Source organism: Spermophilus citellus, assembly GCF_964194105.1.
Source record: "Spermophilus citellus genome assembly, chromosome: 4".
Lineage (NCBI taxonomy): Eukaryota > Metazoa > Chordata > Mammalia > Rodentia > Sciuridae > Spermophilus > Spermophilus citellus.
This window is the reverse complement of record NC_138185.1, coordinates 131,018,348-131,037,376: the sequence shown is the minus strand read 5'-3', so window position 1 is coordinate 131,037,376 and position 19,029 is coordinate 131,018,348. Positions and strand designations below refer to the sequence as shown.

General features: G+C 38.0%; 1 protein-coding gene across 2 annotated transcripts in view; it reads right to left on the bottom strand.

Moving 5' to 3' along the window:
- Positions 1–19,029, bottom strand: part of FBN1 (fibrillin 1) — a 226,502-nt gene that overhangs the window by 90,718 nt on the left and 116,755 nt on the right. For both annotated transcript variants that reach the window (XM_081290687.1, XM_081290686.1), the window contains exons 10-16: positions 14,323–14,481; positions 10,952–11,128; positions 10,159–10,299; positions 8,384–8,503; positions 5,132–5,257; positions 3,537–3,659; positions 219–341 (exon numbers count right to left, since the gene is read on the bottom strand). In XM_081290687.1, coding sequence (XP_081146813.1) covers positions 219–341; positions 3,537–3,659; positions 5,132–5,257; positions 8,384–8,503; positions 10,159–10,299; positions 10,952–11,128; positions 14,323–14,481 — 969 coding nt within the window. The remainder of the gene's footprint in view (positions 1–218; positions 342–3,536; positions 3,660–5,131; positions 5,258–8,383; positions 8,504–10,158; positions 10,300–10,951; positions 11,129–14,322; positions 14,482–19,029) is intronic.

Genomic DNA, 19,029 nt, shown 5'->3' with positions numbered 1-19,029 from the left:
GTTAGGGTCCCCTGGCTTTCCCTTTATTTCAGCTCATCTTTCTATTCTTTAAATTAATATACAATTATGCAAGAAGAGACCTGACCCTGTTGGTTTACTGCTCTGCAACTATTCCTTATATCCTAACCACTATGGTAAAGGGCATTTGTTATTGGTTGGCTTTGTTGATGGATGGAAGGTGCCTCTCTATCATAAATCAAGCCATTGCTTTTTCTTACCAACACACACACGTCCATCCAGACCCACAGCCAGTCCAGGGAAGCATTCACATCTGTAGGAGCCATCAGTGTTCACGCAGCGCCCATTCATGCAGATCCCAGGTGTTTCACACTCGTTAATATCTGCAGTGGGAAGAGACATTGATTAAAAATGAAGTGACTTTTATCTAAACCATATCGTTTATCATTGTAACACTTGAAAATGGGTACGATGGAAAATCATTCAGCATCAACAATACAAGCTCAATGAGATGTATTCCCAGTTTCCTTTAAAAGAACAGAAACAAAACAAGAAAAATTGTTAAGATTATTTCTTTTCCATAAAAAGCTTCCATATAAATATTCTCCCAAGAGATTTTTTTTAAGTCCAAAATAAAAATCACAAAGGCCAAAACAGAATTGGAGGAAGAAGAAAAATGACTGCTGAAAGACAAAGGGTTTTGTGTAATGCATCCCATGGTAGCTGTGCCAGAAATCTGGCTTGATAACAAACTGCATCTCTGCCCTGGGCAGGAAGCTTTTCCTTTTGGCATTCAACACCCGGGCTGTGTCCCTGATCTAGTACTACCCTTGCCTTAGCCCTCTGGGACAAAGTGTTAAAAGAGAGCAACTGAAGCCCTAAAGGAACAACATAGAAAAGAACAGAAAATGAACTTAGATGATTTTGATGATGACTCTGGACCAATAACAGCACTGTAAGTAACTAGAAGCCAGCAAAGAAAAGTCTTCCTTATTTTGTACTATCATATGTATATACTTAGAGGGGTCTGTTAAAAGACTTTATTGGATGCACAATAGTAATAGTAGAGATTTCTCCTCCTTTAATATAGGGAAACAGGAAAAGGTATTAAAATTGTGTGTTGGACAACACAGGATGCTTAGAAGAAAGTCATTTTATAATGACTCCTTTTACAATATACAACTAGTATATCTGACTATTTCCTTTTTTCTGACCTTAAAAAGGCAAATTGAGAGTGAAACACCTCTGTGTTTTACTTAGCTTGTGTTGTTTGGCACAAAATATATTCAGATGGTCCAAGATTCCATGTACAGATTGTATTTAAAACAGTGGTTATATTTAAATACATGAACTCAAATTGGTTCAGTTATTTCAGTCATCTTTTTGTTCAAGTTGAAATCTACAGTAAAACAGTGAAGACTACAGTCTGAAAAGTAACACAAGGGCTTTTTAATGGAGACGAAGATGTCACAGAGATCCAGAGGAAGGTCACTCAGAGTTGGCAGCCTCAACTTTTAGAAAGTGATCAGAGAGGCCATGCTGTTCATTGGAGTAGTTCACTGTAGAGATTAAATGAGCATTGTTGATCAGCCTTGAATAGTCACACCTTTGTGGGGCTCAGAAGTAAGTGTATATTTAAAACTAAGAGAAAGTCTTAGAGAAAAGAATAAAAAAGGGGAAAGTCAGAATTTAAGAGAATTCTTTCTTTTCTTGTTTTGTTAGTCTTATTACTGTGTGTGTGTGTGTGTGTTCTACATTCTATACACTAGAAAAAAAGAAGAAGAAGGGCAATAACATGGAGCTTTGGAGCTCAAGCTTGCTTGCTTGCATGCTCTCTCTCTTTCTCTCTCTTAAAGCCAGAATGCTAAAGTCAAAGCAAACCATTGGAATCATCAATGCTTTGAATGGAACAATCCCTTTATTGAGAAGATATTATTTCAATGGTTGCAAAACCAGTTCCATCTATGAGGTCATAATGTCTTCTGAAATAGCATTATGCATTGGTCACACTTAACGCTGGGGAACTGCTGCCTGGGTCACCAGCAGCCCTGAGGCACTAAAAGCGAACCTTAGTGTGTGCTGCATATTGGCAGGAAGAGTAAGTGTTCTCGCAGAAGTCCTGCTCACAAAGGGGCTTTCACATTTCCTTCCGTTATTTTGTTTGGAAGCTTAATTCCAAATATTCCAGCAATCATTCCCTTGCCCTTTCTTTCTTTCCTTCCTTCCTTCCTTCTTTCTTTCTTTCTTTCTTTCTTTCTTTCTTTCTTTCTTTCTTTCTTTCTTTCTTTCTTTCTTTCTTTCTTTCTTTCTTCTTTTTTTTACTTGTACAGCACTTAATTTGCACAATTTGACACTTTGTTTTGTACTGTCTTACATTGTAGAATATTTCCATGTACTAATCCTGTCTTCCCATGTAAGTTCCACCCAGCATGGAGCTTAAAATGACAGAAACCATTTTCCTCCCTCAAATTTGAAAAATTCAACTGTTTTCTCTTGCTGTGAAGACAGATTTTCACAATATTAAGAGCCACCCATGTGAGGTCATAGAGAATGTAGGTAAACAACCAAGGCCTAGAAGCTCTTTTAAGCCCCAAGAAAAAGCACATCTTGCCAAGGACTGAACACATACAAAGCTTTCTTCCATAACACCTTTACCAAGCTGTCTACTAGGGACACTCAGAGAGGAGGCCTCACATGGCTTTTTCTTGCTTTCTCCACCTTAAGCAGCTGGATGAGCTACAACCAGAACTGGAGAGTGGCTCTCAGTACACCATTTTAGCAGATTTTATGGACCTATTTTGAGTTTAAGGTTCTTTGAAAAGTCTGGTTCTAGTTCAGATCTCAGAACCAACTGCAGGAATCACTCATCCCTGACTACGTAAGGCAGAAGACTAAGCATGAATTTATCTCTGATGACTCTTCTTAGGATCCTGACCTCAACAGAACAAAAAAAAAATTCCTCTTAATTTCTGCTTCAGTACTTGAAGCAAAGAGATGATTTCAAAAGTCATCAAGCTAAACAATGGCTCCTGGTTTGTTTCTGTCTTCTGCTTAATCCTGTTTTCCTTTTTGCTTATATAACTTGATAAAACTTAAATATATTGACCACAAAAAAAGTTTCTTGTTTCTTTAGTATCTCAGGGAAGTTGATACTGAAGTTGATATCTCATCACTGCAAATGAGAATCTACAATGTTTTGTCTACGTGAAGATGTAAGAGGTGGAAAAGACGACCATCAAGAAGCCTAAATGCTCTGATCCCCCAGCTGGAAAGAAGAGGCAGAACTCCACTTATTTAGAAAGATAACCACATCTATCAGAAGACCAGTCGGCAGTTTAGCTTATGTATTTGCTACATTGAAGCCTTTTAGGCTCCTTTGAAAGGACTCAAATACCTTTTGTGAAATAAGAATGGCCTTCTGGTCATAAACTGTCACTATCTGGATAGCTGGACTTCGGAAGGAATTTGAGCTACGTTGCCTAATCCAGAATAAGGGATACTTTATGTGGGGAGAATCCACATGGAAAAGTGGAGAAAAAGAAGGCAGAGAATGCGGGTTTGAGCTTTGTAGCATATACCTTTGCAGTAACGCCCATCTGATGCCAGCTGGAATCCAGGTTTGCAAATGCATTTGAAACTGCCATCTTCATTGATACACATCCCGTTAAGACACATGTTCCTTATGCTGCACTCATCCATATCTGAAAAATAAATACATAGAGTATCCTGGGGTCCCCAAAGAGTAAGCTTACAAAAGGAAACCAACCTGCATGAATATAATTTTATTTCTTCACCTTTCTTTCTTTTTGGCATGTACAAAATATTTATTCTTATATCTCTTTCTTTGTTATTATAATGTTTGAGGTTTTCATCCAAATTACATCACACAAAGAGAGATCACATAAAATATGTATCTCAAGTTCTCAAGCTTTGACATATGTGTAAACAACTAGATTTATATGTGTACATATATGTACACACACAAAGTTTTAGTAAAAGTCTTACAGTCTGGTGAATATATTTATTTCACAGGATCACATTACTTTAATACAGAATATTACTTCAAAGACTACCAGGAATTTGAAATGTATTTAGGCTACATCTTGATTCTTTAAAAAGTGGAAAGCAGAAGACAGCTTATAGCGTGAAGCAATTTTAAATAAGAGTAGGAAAAATGGATTTTTTAAAATGCAAAACTCAACTATAGAATATAGTTTAGCCAGCTAGCCTTTAGGATCCCTTGATTATGGGGAATTTTATTTAAAATCATCGACATGCTATTTTATGTAATATTACAGCTATCTTGGGAGGCACTTGCTCCTGTAGACATGATATGTCTTCACTTACAAGCTTTAGTCAGACCAGAGTAATTTATTATCCTTTCCCCCTTTCTCTCTTTCTCTCTCCCACTCCCCTTTCTCTCTCTCTTTCAACAGGATTCTACTCTAACCAGGAATTTTGGCATTAACTCTCTGAATTGAATCACCGAGATAGTATTTTGCCAAAAATGTTTCTAAGAACAATTTTGAAATTCTTTTAATGTATGAATAGATTCTTGGGACCTTCCCAAAGACATTGGGAAACAGGATAAACAGCATTCTTTACTTTTTGCTAAAGGTCTGCAAGGTGAAAACCCATCAATAATAGTCATATTTTCTAATCAAGGGGAGACTGTCAAGAGCAAAAACAAAACTTTGGAAGCATCCCATTTCAAAATGAGGTGATGAATGCAAGAGGCAACAGAAAAGGCTGGTGCTCAGCAGTCAGCCTTAAACAAATCTGACATTTTGAGACACTGACTAGTAGTATTTGATTATTAGGCAGGCACTTCAAACAAAAGGATTACAAGCGAATATATGGGCTTAGGTGTCTCCAATTTTTTCATAAAAGAATTCCATAATATATATGGTCCAATTGGATACAATTAGAAAGCAATGATTTATGCTATAAAAGTTTCCTCATCACTAGTGATTTTTTTCAGAAGCAAGCTCTCAGTGTATTAGAATGTTATTTGACTCATATGAATGTGAGTTATAGAGAGGAATATTATGGAAATGTAGGCTTGCTTCTCAGATAACAATATGTGAAATACATTTGACATATTTGCCTTGAGACTCCTGATCTCAAGACTTCGAGGGAAGAAGAGAAATGGGCTTATCACACTGTTTATTACCTTCACAGTTTTTCCCATCTCGGGTAACATGGAAGCCTGCATTACACACGCAATGGAAACTGCCATCTGTGTTGATGCAACGTCCATTATTGCAGATCCGGCCATTCTGTAAACATTCATCAATGTCTAAAGTCCAGTAAGAAAAGAAAGAAACAGCTTTAGTTAGGGGATTTAAGATTATTTTTTCCTCCCCCCATTTCAAAACTCACGGCCTTAGCTTTGGGTTTCAATTACTCAGTAATACTCTTCAACATACATTGGGCACCAAATAACTCAATGTTTAGGATTATTAGTAGACACATGACAGAAAAATATATATTCCTATACAAGCACATTCAATCTAACTTCCTTTGTATTAAGACTATTTAAATCAATTCCGCAAACAAAATAGATTCTTTACCATTTTCCTAGCTAGTTTATTGAGCCAGTATGTGTGTGTGTGTGTATGCGTGTGTCTGCATATATGTGTGTGTGTGTGTGTGTGTGTGTGTATTTATTGAACTTTGGCTGGTGTTGTTAAATACATGGTTGAAAGGGCAGATATGACAGCTATACCAGAACAGAAAACAGAAATGCTATTTTAAAAAACCCACTTAATTCCCCCTGAAAACCATCAATCATGTGACTGTGAGATATCTATGTATCTTCCTTTTGGCAGTTCTGGTCCAAGAACAGTGTTATTGATCATTTATTCTTAGTCTTTTTTTTTTAAATAATTTTATGAGTACTCTATCTACCAAATAAAATATTGGTACTTTGGGTGTATTTCTCCCTTTTTCTATTATGCTTAATATTATGCCAAAGTAAACTATAGGGCTTGATATGAAAGTGTTAAAAATGACAATAACTCAAATAACCTGTATCTGATCTCTCACTTAAAGGTTGACAACCCACCCAAAGTGAACAATATGGTGCCCTGGGGTATCTACTTCCCTCTATTTGTAGAGGCTACAAATTGGCTGAATATCAAAGAGGATGATCACAGACTGTCTTGTCTACCCGGTATACAGCTGTTTCCAGGGCTCATTCTCAGCAGATAGGAAACTGTGCAGATCTGAAAGGGAGCAGACCTATCTGTGCAGAGTTGAGGACATATTTGCCTGAGAACAAGTGCCCCACATATCCCCTGGACAACAAGAATATGCATTTATGGCGTCTGGGTTATTCTGTCTGCACGGTGTCTTGTGGTTGACCTTCAGACGCACTTTCTTTCTGGGCAGATCCTGCAGTGGTTTCCACACAAGTCATTGGACTAGCTATGGCAGTCTGGGCTTTTCTTCTGTCTGATCTTTGTGCCAACAACCCACGATCTTTTCTCTCTCCTTTATTTCTTAATCCTTGCTAAAATCTGACTTGCTCCACGCTCCAAAAAGTAGTAAAAGCCATATATTCTTGTACAGACTTTTTTTTAAAGGATTCTGTAATTTTTTTGAGGCAAAGGTTAACATAAACAGGAAAAAGAGTTCATCTTTTTCCCTCCTCACCAACTTGAGAATGCTATGGGGCTCCACTGCCTTATAAAACAAATGAAATTCTTGTCATTCAAATATCTCAACTGTGTTTCTATCTCTTCTGTCCCCTTCTACCACTCCCTCATGTACTTTTTCTCTGCTAAGTACACAGCCTTTTGGACCCTTCTGCAGTGACTTTCATCTACCAAATAACAGGAGTGTGTCCTCAACTTCTATTCAGGATAAACTTAGCACTTACTTTTTTTTTTTTTTGTACTGGGAATTGAACCAAGGGGTGCATTACCACTAAACTACATCCCCAGTCCTTCTCATGTTTTTTATTTTGAGACAGGGTCTCAATAAGTTGTTGAGGCTGGCCTTGAACTTGTAACCCTCCTATCTCAAATTTCCCAGTTGCTAGGATCATAGGCATGCACCACTGCACGTGGCTTAGTACTAACTCTTTAAGAGGACAAAGCTGGTAGCCTGCAAGTCATCTTTAGTCTCCAGTACCTTAAATCCCAGACTGATGACAACCACATGCATTTACACTATCTGGTGCTCATTCCCATTTAGGCCACTCAATAATCATTTATCTTTGCTTATTTAACAGTGTAGCCTCTGGTCAGTGGTTTCATTTTATTCTTTATTATTTAAAATGCTTAGTACTGCTAATTATTTGAATCAATAGTTGCAACATTAAGAAGGTTCTCAACTCAGTTAAATACTTAGCCCATCTGATTTAAAATTCTGTAGTAGGCCATTAATAGAATTATCAGCATGTTGAAATGCTGCCTTATAGTTTTTTCTACTCAAAGTTGCCATTTCAATATAGTATATTTAAAAAATACTGATGATAATAAATCTCTAAGTCAGAGGAAAATTCAAAGGATTGTGAGACCATTTTGCTGATAAAAATGAAAACTTCTGTGTGTCACCAATGCACATAAAGGGCTTTTGCTTGGAGAGGCAAACAAAATTACATCTTATTAATGGCTTCCAATTTTTCTAGTGATATACAACTCCTTACTTCTCATCATATTTGATTTTAACAGTTTTTGCTTATCTGGTTTTACTGGATTAATGACAGTTCAGTTTGTGCCAAATTTATAGATAGAGATAAAGATCTGAGTCCTCTGAGGGAGGGCAGTATATCTTATTTATTTCTACCTCAGAAACTTAGTACATAAATGTCACTTAATAGAAGCCATATTGAATGGCTTAACAATTAATAAATAAACCTGAAGGCAGATTTTTATGAGAAAACATTTATAGCAGTGCCTCTCAAACTTAATATACATGTAGATCATGAGGGAATCTTATTAAATTGCTGATTCTGATTCCAAAGGTCTGAGGTGGGACCTGAAACCCTGCTAAGTGCACTAATATACAGCAAGGACTTACAGGTAACTCCTTTATCCTTCAGACCGTTCCACTAAAAACTGAGGTGCCTGAATAATTTCACCTGAATATTTCCTCACTTTCTGTGACACAAAGAATAGTCCCATTCCCCAGCTTCCAAACGAAAAACTAACAGACAGCAGTGAGGAAACAAAAAAAGAAGTGAAAATAAGATTTTTCTCCAGTCAGAGAAGTTATCTTTTAAAATAATTTGAATTTGGACTTTATGGTCCTGTCCTCAGACTGAAAGTACCATATTTGGAATTCCTGGAAGAAAGTGCAAAAAGCAATGGAGCTGGATTTGCCTCTTCTGGCAAGGGTTATTTAAACTTCATTGAGCTCCTTCGAAGCAAAGAGCTCATTAGGCACAGATGGCTCATATTCTGTGAGGGCACTGTACCTCGGCACTCTGTCCTGGTGAGTGTGCTCTGATAGCCAGCTCGGCAGTGGCAGGTGTATGAGCCTTGGTTATTAATACATTCTCCACCAACACAAGGGTTTTTTTCACATTCATCAACATCTGCAAAACAGTGCATTTTAGATGAGATTACATAGTGTATTTTAGAGATTACATAGCAGCAGCTCATAAGACTTTATAGATTTCTTTTACAGGTATAAAACATGTTCCTTTAAAGAAATAAATAGCACAACGAAAGGCTCTTTTTCCTTTCCACTACAATGCATGCTGGTTCTAGCCATTGGAAGACTGGTAGAACAGTTCAAGTGTATTGCTTTCATGTGTCATTTTTCAGAGAAAAATTCCAAGTGCATAGCAACTCAACACTCTAAGCTAATAAACATTTTCTCTTCCATGAGTCTGACCTAAAAAAATTGAACAAGCTAACATTTCACAAGTGGCTTCTGGATAGGATTCAGAGTATCTCTTAATGCTCCGCTATTTTTTTTTTTCTAATATAAAGAAGGCCTACCCATATCTAACATCCCCTGTTCAGTTCTGTTAAGAATATTAGAACAAAACATGAAGCAATTGTTGCTTAAAGGGCAGTTATCACCCAACATGGAGTCCACGCCAACCCCCAGATGTCCTCAACATAAGGAGTCCCACTGCCGTTACAGTTGTTTAGAATAATCAGTGTAAGTAGAGGCAAACTGTTTTACCTTCTGCTTGTAAAGATGAGTAAACCAGGGTTTAGTGAAAATAACTCTCTTGTCCACAGGCTTCCTAGGGGAAGATGCAGGCTGACCTCACATTCCCTAACCCTGAGTTACTTGCTCCCTCTCCGACCCAGCTTTGGATGACCTTCAGAAGGGGTGTTCATATCACCAGGAAATGAAATAGCTTGAGAAAACAAGAATTACTCATTTTTGCCTGACTCACAATTGTAGAATTTTCTGGAATTTATTGGAACTAAGAGATGAATTTATTTTTAAATAAGAGGGCACCTGATTGTTCTTATCCAATCAATAAACTGATTGCATTACACTTCTTCCCTTCACTAGCTTAAATGCTTTGCCCATGACTTGAAGTTTCTTTATTCAGTTTTTAATAACTGAAGAAAGTTGGTAAGTTCTACATTTACATTAGTAAAATGTACAAAATTTCATAATTTGGGTCAGGCTTTCATAACTTAATGGTCAAGCTTTTGATAGGGAGACTCAGGCTAGAGTTACCAGCAATGCCTTGAATATATTTTATAATGGGTTTGAAGTCATTGGTAGCAAGTAGAATAATGTCCCTCCAAATATGTTCATATACTAATCCTTAGAATCTGTGAATATGTTACATGGTGTAAAGGAGAATTAAAGTTGTAAATGAAACTAAGATTTCTAATCAGCGGACTAGAAATGGGGAGTCTCTTGGATAGTGGACCAATGTCATCACAAAGGAACTTAAATGAGGAAGCAGGAATTGGAAGAGAAAAACAGAGTTGGAGAGAGAGAGGTTGTGAAGATGAAGGGCCCATGAGGTCCTAGGAGAGGCCATGTCCTACAGAACCTGGAAAGGGAAGGCAACACACTTTCCCCAAGAGCTTCCAAAAGAAACATGCCTCTGCCTACACCTGGATTTTAGCCCATTAAGAACTGTGTTGGATTTCTACCTATGAAACTGAGAGATAATAAATCTGTATTGTGTTAAGCTACTAGGTTTGAGAGTTTCTGTTACAGTAGCAATAGAAAACTAATACAGTGCCAACCTAGTGATCAGTCACTTACCAATGCACTCCCCCCGAAGGTCCAGCTGGAATCCTTTGTTGCACTCACACCGATAGCTCCCAGGAGTTGGAATGCAGCGCCCGTTTTGACAGAGATAGCGGACCAGCTGACAGTAATCAGTGACATTGAATGGCAGCACCCCTAGAAAAATAACATTGAACCCCATTGAAATTACTTATAACACCATTAAAATTATCAGTACTTAATATGGCAATAATGGACAAGATGCTGAGTTAAAAAGGAAGGAGGGCTATCTCTGGGCAGAGTCATTGCTACAGGAGCAACGACAGAGCATATTTCCATTCCTGATGTGAGAGTTCACCTCTGCACTGTGCTGCAGGTGGGGAGGTATTGCAGCCCAGCTGCAGCCTGCTCCTCTGCCTACTCCAGACTCCCATTTGCTAACTCACCCTTAAGCCTTCAGTTGGGAAAACAACTAAGGAAGCAAATTATCAATATTTAACTATTTATAAAAGTTCTTTGTATGCTATATAACCTGAAGTGCAATCTTCTATTATTAACTCATCCTGTGAATCTGATTTCAGTCTTTCCTATAACTCTCCCACATGTGGCTGAAAGCATCAAAAATAAAAGGGCATTTACTTCTAGAAAATACAAAAGATTTCCATTTTTAATCTATTCAACAGGAAAATTAAGAACTATATATAATACTATATAAACTAAAAAACAGATCAATAATTGATAGATTTATCAACGACTAAAGCAGCATAAGCAAATAAAAAATATCACCCTGATTAGCACAAGAAAAATAAGATGACTTTTGAATTCTTACTTGGTGGCTCCCGAGATGGATATGGATATTCTGGTGGCCTGAGGACTACATGTGGAGGTCCAGGAGGAAAGCCAGGAGGAACAGGTTGAGCTGGAGGAACGGGGCCAACGGGTGGAAGAGGATATTCTGGTCTCCCAGGAATTACCATTGGGACAGAGCAAAGCTTGTTGAAATCCTCTGGAAAAACACAACACAACATAATACAACAAGCTGAACTGTAGCTGATATCATAGAGTAATCACCCTTTGAAAAGAAAAATTGATCTTCAAAGCACATTGCACAATTGGAGAAAAGGAAAAAACATGGATTTCATTTGCATTTCTTATGCCCATAGTAATAACCATATTGGAACAATGATTCAAAACTCCAAACTCACCATAGAGTGCACAATATGTTCCTCCCCAAAGCCAGAAAGTCATGGACTATATCAAAATTCACCTCATGGAAAACATAAGATGATTCTTGCATAAGTTTTAAAACATAAGATGGTCCCTCCTGTGGATTCCACAGAGAAGTAAAGAGTGTGCAGTTGAAAACCACTAGAGGTCTTCAGCAGGGATGAATATGATCAGATAAAATTTTTTCAGATGATCACTTTTGCTGACATTTGGAGAATGAACTGGAAGGAGGCAAGGGTGTTGCAGAAAACCAAGGACAAGATAATGATGATTGGACAAAACCAGTAGTGATAAAATTTGGCAGAAGTGGACTAATTTGCCCAATCACATTTTAAAGATAAATAAGTAGACTTTGGTAAAGAAGTAAATGTTAGAGCTGAGAAACAAAAAATCAAGAATGACTTCTAGTTTTTTTTTTTTTTTTTTTTTTTTTGGCTGAGTAGGTAGGTGGACACTGGTGTCTCTTACTGAGAGGGAAAAAGTTGCCATGGGGGCAGGTTTGGTGGGTAGAAGTCAAGTTCCATTTTTAACACACAAGTTTGAGATGTCAGATATCATCACTTAGCAGTTGTAGAAGAGAATTTGAAGTCTAGAGGAAAAGCTTAAGTTTTGTAGTTATCAGTAGGGAGCAAATGTTTAGGTTGATACTATTTTTCACAATTCTAGGTCTTTATCAGAATAAATGATCTTTTGGTTTGTTACGCATCTTATCTGAGCTTTCAAAAATATATTTTAAGATAACATCCAGTTTTCAAGGGCTATATTTATCTTATTAATTTTCAGATTCCCTTCTATAGACTAATGATGGGATTTTAAATTTTTTAATCTTTTGCCAGAATGTTGATATTATCATAGTCACACAGTGATTCTTCCATAAATACTTTCTATACTAGTTTTAGTCATTGATAGAGATCAGGCTAATATCTTCATTTTCATGTGGACTGAATTTTGACTTATTCTAAGGAATAGTAACGTTTTACTGAGATGCATCCATAATTCAACCTCATGGAATAGGATGACAATTTACGTATGGCTACCTACACCAAGCCACCACATATCCTGCTATAACCTGCTGGTCTGTTTCTAAACCTTCTTTAATCATACTTCACATTCCAACTCAAGTCAAGTTGATGTTTTCAGTAGTTTCCATTACTACCTTTTAATTATTACTTTCTGGAATTGAAGCCTACAAGATTCCATAGTACTCCCCTATATTTGGAAAAGACTTTTATATTGTTTGTGTTTCCCTGACTCAGGATGCTACAATCCCTTTTGTCAAATCACAGTCATTCTTTCTATCTGGTCATGCCATATCCATCAATCCCTGGGCACTTGCTTTCATCAAATCTCTACCCCTGAGACTGTGCAGTCTTTGAAGTCAAGGATCATATACGACTCATAACTAATTCTCACTTTTAGCCCAATCCTGTAAATTGCACATAAGAGGATTTCATTAACTATGAGTTGGATTTAACTGAATCGCAACCATATCAAGGGACTCACTTTGTTTCCAAATACCTGTAAGCACCAGTTCAGCCTTTCTTTTTTTAATTCTTTAGGATTTATATAAAAGAAGTTGGATAGCTTATCGGCATTTCTGTTAATTAGATGGGTATATTACTTTAAGAATGCCATTAAATTGGTCTTAGCCCTCTAGGAAAGTGTCTCACACCAGGTCCTTTACTCTTTCCTACTTTCTACAGATTAATAACTTTCCAGTGAAACCCTTTGTGGTCAGGATCAGCAACCAGGGGCTAATTTTGCTCAACTGATGTCTACCTTTCCTACTTAATTCAGAGATGATGCTGATTTTTTTTTTAAAGAGTAAAAAGGTGACTATAGAAGTAAAAAAAAAGCATGAACAATATGAAATTATAATGATGAAAGAGACCTCTTAATGAGATTTATCAAATAGTAAAAAAAACAACAACAACAACAACAACAACAACAAAAACCAATATGGTGAACAAATGTAGGCACGAAGCCGAGCCACAGCAAAAGTACAAACTGGAACCACCAAAGCACAAGGGAGCATTTCCAGCTGTGGTGACCTTGGGATGCCCAGGATTAGGTCCTGTTTAGGTGGGTCCTTAACACACCAGAGGGTCTATAACATGCAAGGGTGACAGTAGGGAGTAAAGACCTGAACTAGGCAAGGATTTCAGAAAAATAGGACACACTGAGTTTAAAAATGCTTAGACTGAGTTCAAGAAAAAAAATTCAATCATATAATTTAATGAGGAAATAAAATTACTAAAAAGAACACTAAAAGATTAAGATCTGGAGATCAGATTTGGGGACATCAATCACGCCATACTAAGTAGTAAAATCTTAGGTGTGACTCAGACCACTGAATATTGCCCAAGTTCATTCTGAGGAACATTTTTCTGAATATCTCTCTTTACTTCTTCTCCAGACATAATTTTAAAACTCAACTTTAGATGAGTTAGACTTTGGGAAATGTATGTGGCGCCTTTGGATTTCATGTAGAAAATTTGGGAGGCTACTGCAATAGTTTGGGCCAGAGAAAAATAAGCTTTTAGTTGGAAATGAAAGGAATATAACAGAGAAAAGAAATGTCATGAAGAAAAAAAAATCAACAGAAAGAGCAAAGTTTCAAATGTCAGGCAAAGAGAAAATATATGTTCTGGGGGAGCTGAATTCTATCCTACTGAGTCTGATTCCTGAACATGAGCTACTGAGTCCCTAAGAGAGAATAAAAGAAAACAAGAGCTTCCTGAAAAGGTGGCTCTTCAGTGTTGACATGCAAGCTGAGTAAGTAGTAGTGTCTCAAAACAGTCCTTGCTGTATAAACATCTGCAATTCCCTATACATCATCTGGGGAAAGATCCCTGGCTGTCATCTCTCACATTTCCAGGAGTCTTATTTATTTACCTAAGTTTCCGTTAGATCCGCATCATGCGCACTGTCACTGGCTTGGGATACTCTGTAGATGACTAGAAGGGACCTTACCTGTTGCTCTGATGGGACACATCTCAGGGGCGACAGTGACCCCCGGGGACCAGCATCGGCCGACATCACAGCAGCACTGCATTTTGGTTATGGACTGTGGCAGCTGGTTAGAACAGCGCCCATTTGCCAGAGCCGTGTAACAGTATCCTGGGCGAACATCTGAGAAAACAAAGAAACACACACTCATTCGTTGAGATCCAACCAGTGACCACACCCCATTGCCTCAGCACCTCTGTGCCTCATGCATGGGCAACGGCTGGGTGAACTCACTTCTCTGTCCCCTGCAGGGGACACTGTGAGCACTGTGCCTGTGCAAGGCTCAGTCAGAAATGTCTTGTCTCGCACCTTTTGCCCCTGCACACTGGTGCACTTGGCCAAAGGCCCACATTCCATACCCAAGGTGGCAATGAATGATTAAAACCATATGTGCCATAGGGAAAGAGAGACTAAGAAAATCACCGGCAGTGACAGTTAATTATTTATAAAGACATGTCTCTGTACTGAAGAGAGACTTAGGTTGTCCTTGGTTTCCATCTACTTAATTTGAGCCACTTTAGGCAAATATTTATATAAATCTATTTTAAAACAACATTAAGTCTGAGCTATAGTCTATGTTTCAAAAAGATCTTTCTTATATTTTAGTCTGAAACTGTGAGTCAGACTTGTGAGTTTTTTTTTTTTTTAAAGAAATGAGCCACTTCACAGCTAGATCTAATGCTTATTAATCAAGATTCCTTTTGTCCTGGGGCCTAAACAGATTTTTTTTAAGGCTCTAATGACTTACAAGTTCAAAGCATAAAGGATTCCAAATTCTTAGCCCTATAGAATATAAGAATTCTAGAAGATTTAATTTTTTTTTGGCAGAAAGGTATCTTCTCAAAGCAACATGGTAACACACATTTCTATTTATCACTTTTATTGGGTTACATCATGTCTGACTGTCATGACAATATCTGACACAGGCAGTATGACTCTGGATTATCAAAAAGAGTGTCTAGCATAGGAAAAGCCTTGAGATAGTCCTAATAAAACAGAGAAGGAAGCAGCAAAGTATGAAACACCTTTATCTACCTGGCACATGTTGAAGGTGCACCTCTCTTTAGGTACAATATATCTCAGTTTGGTTCCTATAAAATTATGTTTTGAAAAATAAATAATATTTTAACTATGCTTGTCATTTAAAAGAATATAAATAGCAAATCTTTTTGTAACATGGAAGATCTGTTAGTCCCAAATCCATCCCTATGTTTCCTATGAGTCTAACTTATTAAACATCAAGTTTTCTCACAGAGGGTCATGCCTATAATTCTTATCATCAACATCATTCATAAAAACACAGAGCCTCCAAATTCTGAGGGTTGTAATAAATCGATAAAATAAAATTAAAAAAACTAATTTTGAAACATTTCAATTATTAACATTAAGTGAAGAAGGCTAAAACAAACCTAGACAAACCGTAAAAGAAAATTATAGGTCAGCCTTACAGATATAAGATTATTTCTGAGAAGTACTTAAAACCACTAGCAAGTATAAATGTGCTTTCCAGAAATTTTTTGTGGTTCCAGTTTCTGTACCTCTGGTCAGATTAACAGTCTCAGTAAAGAGCTGGAATAAGTTTTATTCTAGCCTGATGCTGGGCAAATGGCTGGAGAAGGGGCTGAGGAGCAAACTCTGGGAAGCCTGGGGAGGGGGGAGGAATGGCACTTCCTACATTCTGATTTGCAGTGCCTTAAAGCCACTAATACTCTATATACTCATTTAGTAAATATTTTGGGCATGGAAACCAATGGTTATTAAGAATAGGAAGAGATACTTCAAACTGGCTCAGATCCCAGCTTCAAACTATTTTGGTGCTCAAAACCCAGTATAAACATTTGACCAAATTATGAAATTTGTACATATAATTTTAAGTATGACCTATCTCCTTCAGAGAAAAACTGGAACCTACAGCTGCCAATGGTAAACTCTTAATGGGCTAATGTCTATTATTTTGCAAATTAACTGTGATACCATGTTATTGCCCATCTGGCTGACTAATAAGTTAATTCAATGGATCAAAGACTGTTGATCAAAATGGTAAATGTCCACGCTCAAAAAATTACAAGTTGTGTTTGGATTAGTGGAAGTCCCTGATTTATGGATTAATTTTAAAGAAAACCTAAAGCTAATGAGAAAACGAAGGATAAAACTGTGAAAATCAGGGACCATTTGGAGGAACTGAGCTCAGAACAACCTGGAGTTTTTCACTTCTGTAAGTAGCAGTGCCATAGTAAGGGGGAAAGCAGCCCTCCCAGGACCTGGACTACTTTGCATAGAGGGTCAGGGTGGCTTTAGGAAACCTGAAGACCTACGGGAGCCAGGGATGAAGACTGTCAGGAATTGGAGGGCCTACAGAGAAGTAGGAGGAATCATAGACATCTTCAACTATTTTCAATCTGCCCTGGCAGACAAGGAGTAGGGAACCTTCCTCCTTTCCCATCTTACGAATCACTTGTCCTTTATCCTCAGGATGCAAAAATCATATTGTACCAAAAAAAAATTAAAATAGATATTTTCAGATCATCCCAGGCCTCGCCTAATGAATCATTAACATTGTTGTGTCCAACTAGGACCTAGGAGTTGTGAAGCTAAAGTGGGAACAGGACATCCTTATCACCCCAAGAAGTTGAAGTGATAAGTCACACTAATATAAAAGGGAAGTCCTACATAAAAGTTATTATCAAGTGGTACTATAAGAGCTCAGAGAAAAGAGGGAGTGTTGCAGGTGAGAAGACTGAGAGGGTCAGAATGTGATGACAGAGGGTAACAGTGGGAATTTCATTGTTGTAAGAGATGCATAAAGAAAATACTACATAAGACTATTTACAAATAGGTTTTTCTATTACTTAGATTCACTAATTCTAAACAACCATCTCACAAACAAACCTTGGATTTGTTTGAGTTGGGGACTATTTGTATTTTCTTGTCACTGGGGAAAATTTGGGGATCTCAATGGTTGGAGGGAAATAGGAGTGACAGGAAAGGCAGCGGTGTCACTGGGGTCAAATTATGCAGCAAGTTGCTAATTGTGGTTGCAATAAGGTTCCAGGAATGGGAAAACAGTGCGTGTCTGGGATGATGGCAAGAAAGTTGTGACTGCATCTGATGTTCATGGCAGAAAGAAAGGGGAGAGGTCTGCACTGCAGACTCATACAGGCCCACCATGGGATCCCAGCTCCCAGGCTTATCTCCTGATTAAACTATTGTACCAAATTATTTACTAACCTCTCTCTAAATTCTGCTTCCTCCCAACTATAGTACTTTGAACATTAAATCAGTTTCCATAAAACACCTCACACCTTAGAGGTGATCCGTGAATCTTAGTTCCCTCCCCCTCTTCCTTTGTAAAAAGGCAGCATGGATAGATTTGATTAAATAAAGAATTTTCAAAATATAAACCATCTGGTATGTAAATGTATTTTAATCCCTTTAATGTAATCCAGGGCTCTTGTTGAGAGTTAAAAACAAAATGTACCCACTGTCTGGACAAGAAAAGCCCCTCATCTCTCTCTTTTTGCTGGTTAGACCCACTGGAGGTCACTTGCTAATTGGGGCTGTTTGGGAAGAAAAAGGAGCTATGTGGATTGCGCTTGTCCTTCTTTCTTTGCAGTTCCAATGACTATTCCAGGAAACCAGGCAATCCAGACACCACTGCTGTTTTTAAGGAAAGTTCAGGTAGACTTTCCTCACTAGCTATAAACTCTAAGAGACTCCCTCAGTTGTTGTTATTATATGTGACTGAGGAAAAAGTAGGCCAGACCTTCAAATGCACTTCAGTTTGGTCCAAAATACATGATGAAGATGTGAAGCTGAGTGTCTTGGAGATTATGGACCAGACACAAACATCAAAAAGTAGCATTTATTTTTGGCAAGGCTCTGTGCCACAGGTTTCTTAGCTTTACCCTAAGCTAATAATGAATGACCCCTTTTGATATTCAACAAATACTGAGTACCTACTATGTGCAAGAAAGTGTGCTGAGAACCACCAGGAATACAAGGAGAGCAGTTACCAGTCTTTACAGAGAGCTTTCAACTGAATGGGGAAGACAAAAACATGCCAACACAGGTATCCCCACAAGGCCATTCGTGAGAGGCATGTCTTCAAGTAAGGAAGTAAGTTGCTTTCTAGTAAGTTGATCTGGGACATCTTCAAAGACAGAAAACCTGTGTGGAGGCATGAAAGGGGTGGGAGTCCAGAAGACGCGTGTTCAGAGTGGTGTAACACGTATGAGTAGAGGCATGAAGGGGCCCTAAATGAAGGGCCCACTTGGTGGTGAGAAGGCTGGACTGTGCTGCCAGGTTAGTAAAGCTGGGAAGGGGCTAGAGAGTGAAGCCCCTGTACTATCAGGTTGTGCTTTCTGGAATGTGAATTTTATTCTAAAACAATAGACTTCGAAGGAAGTCTTAACAATTGCTAAATCCAGCAGTTGCCAAACCTACTTTTTAAATAGAGGCCCCTTTAACTGACAACTTGCATGGAAGCCACAACAAGTAAGAGTGAAATTGCCAGCGTGGAGGATGTGTATGAAGGAAGAGCCTGTCCTATTGTCACTGTCCCTTTCATACCCAGCAGCCTTGGAAGAGTCTGTACCCCTGAAGGATCCAATGGACACAGACTGAAAACTGCTAATTTCCAAGCCTGAGTGGAAAACTACCAGAGATTTTTGA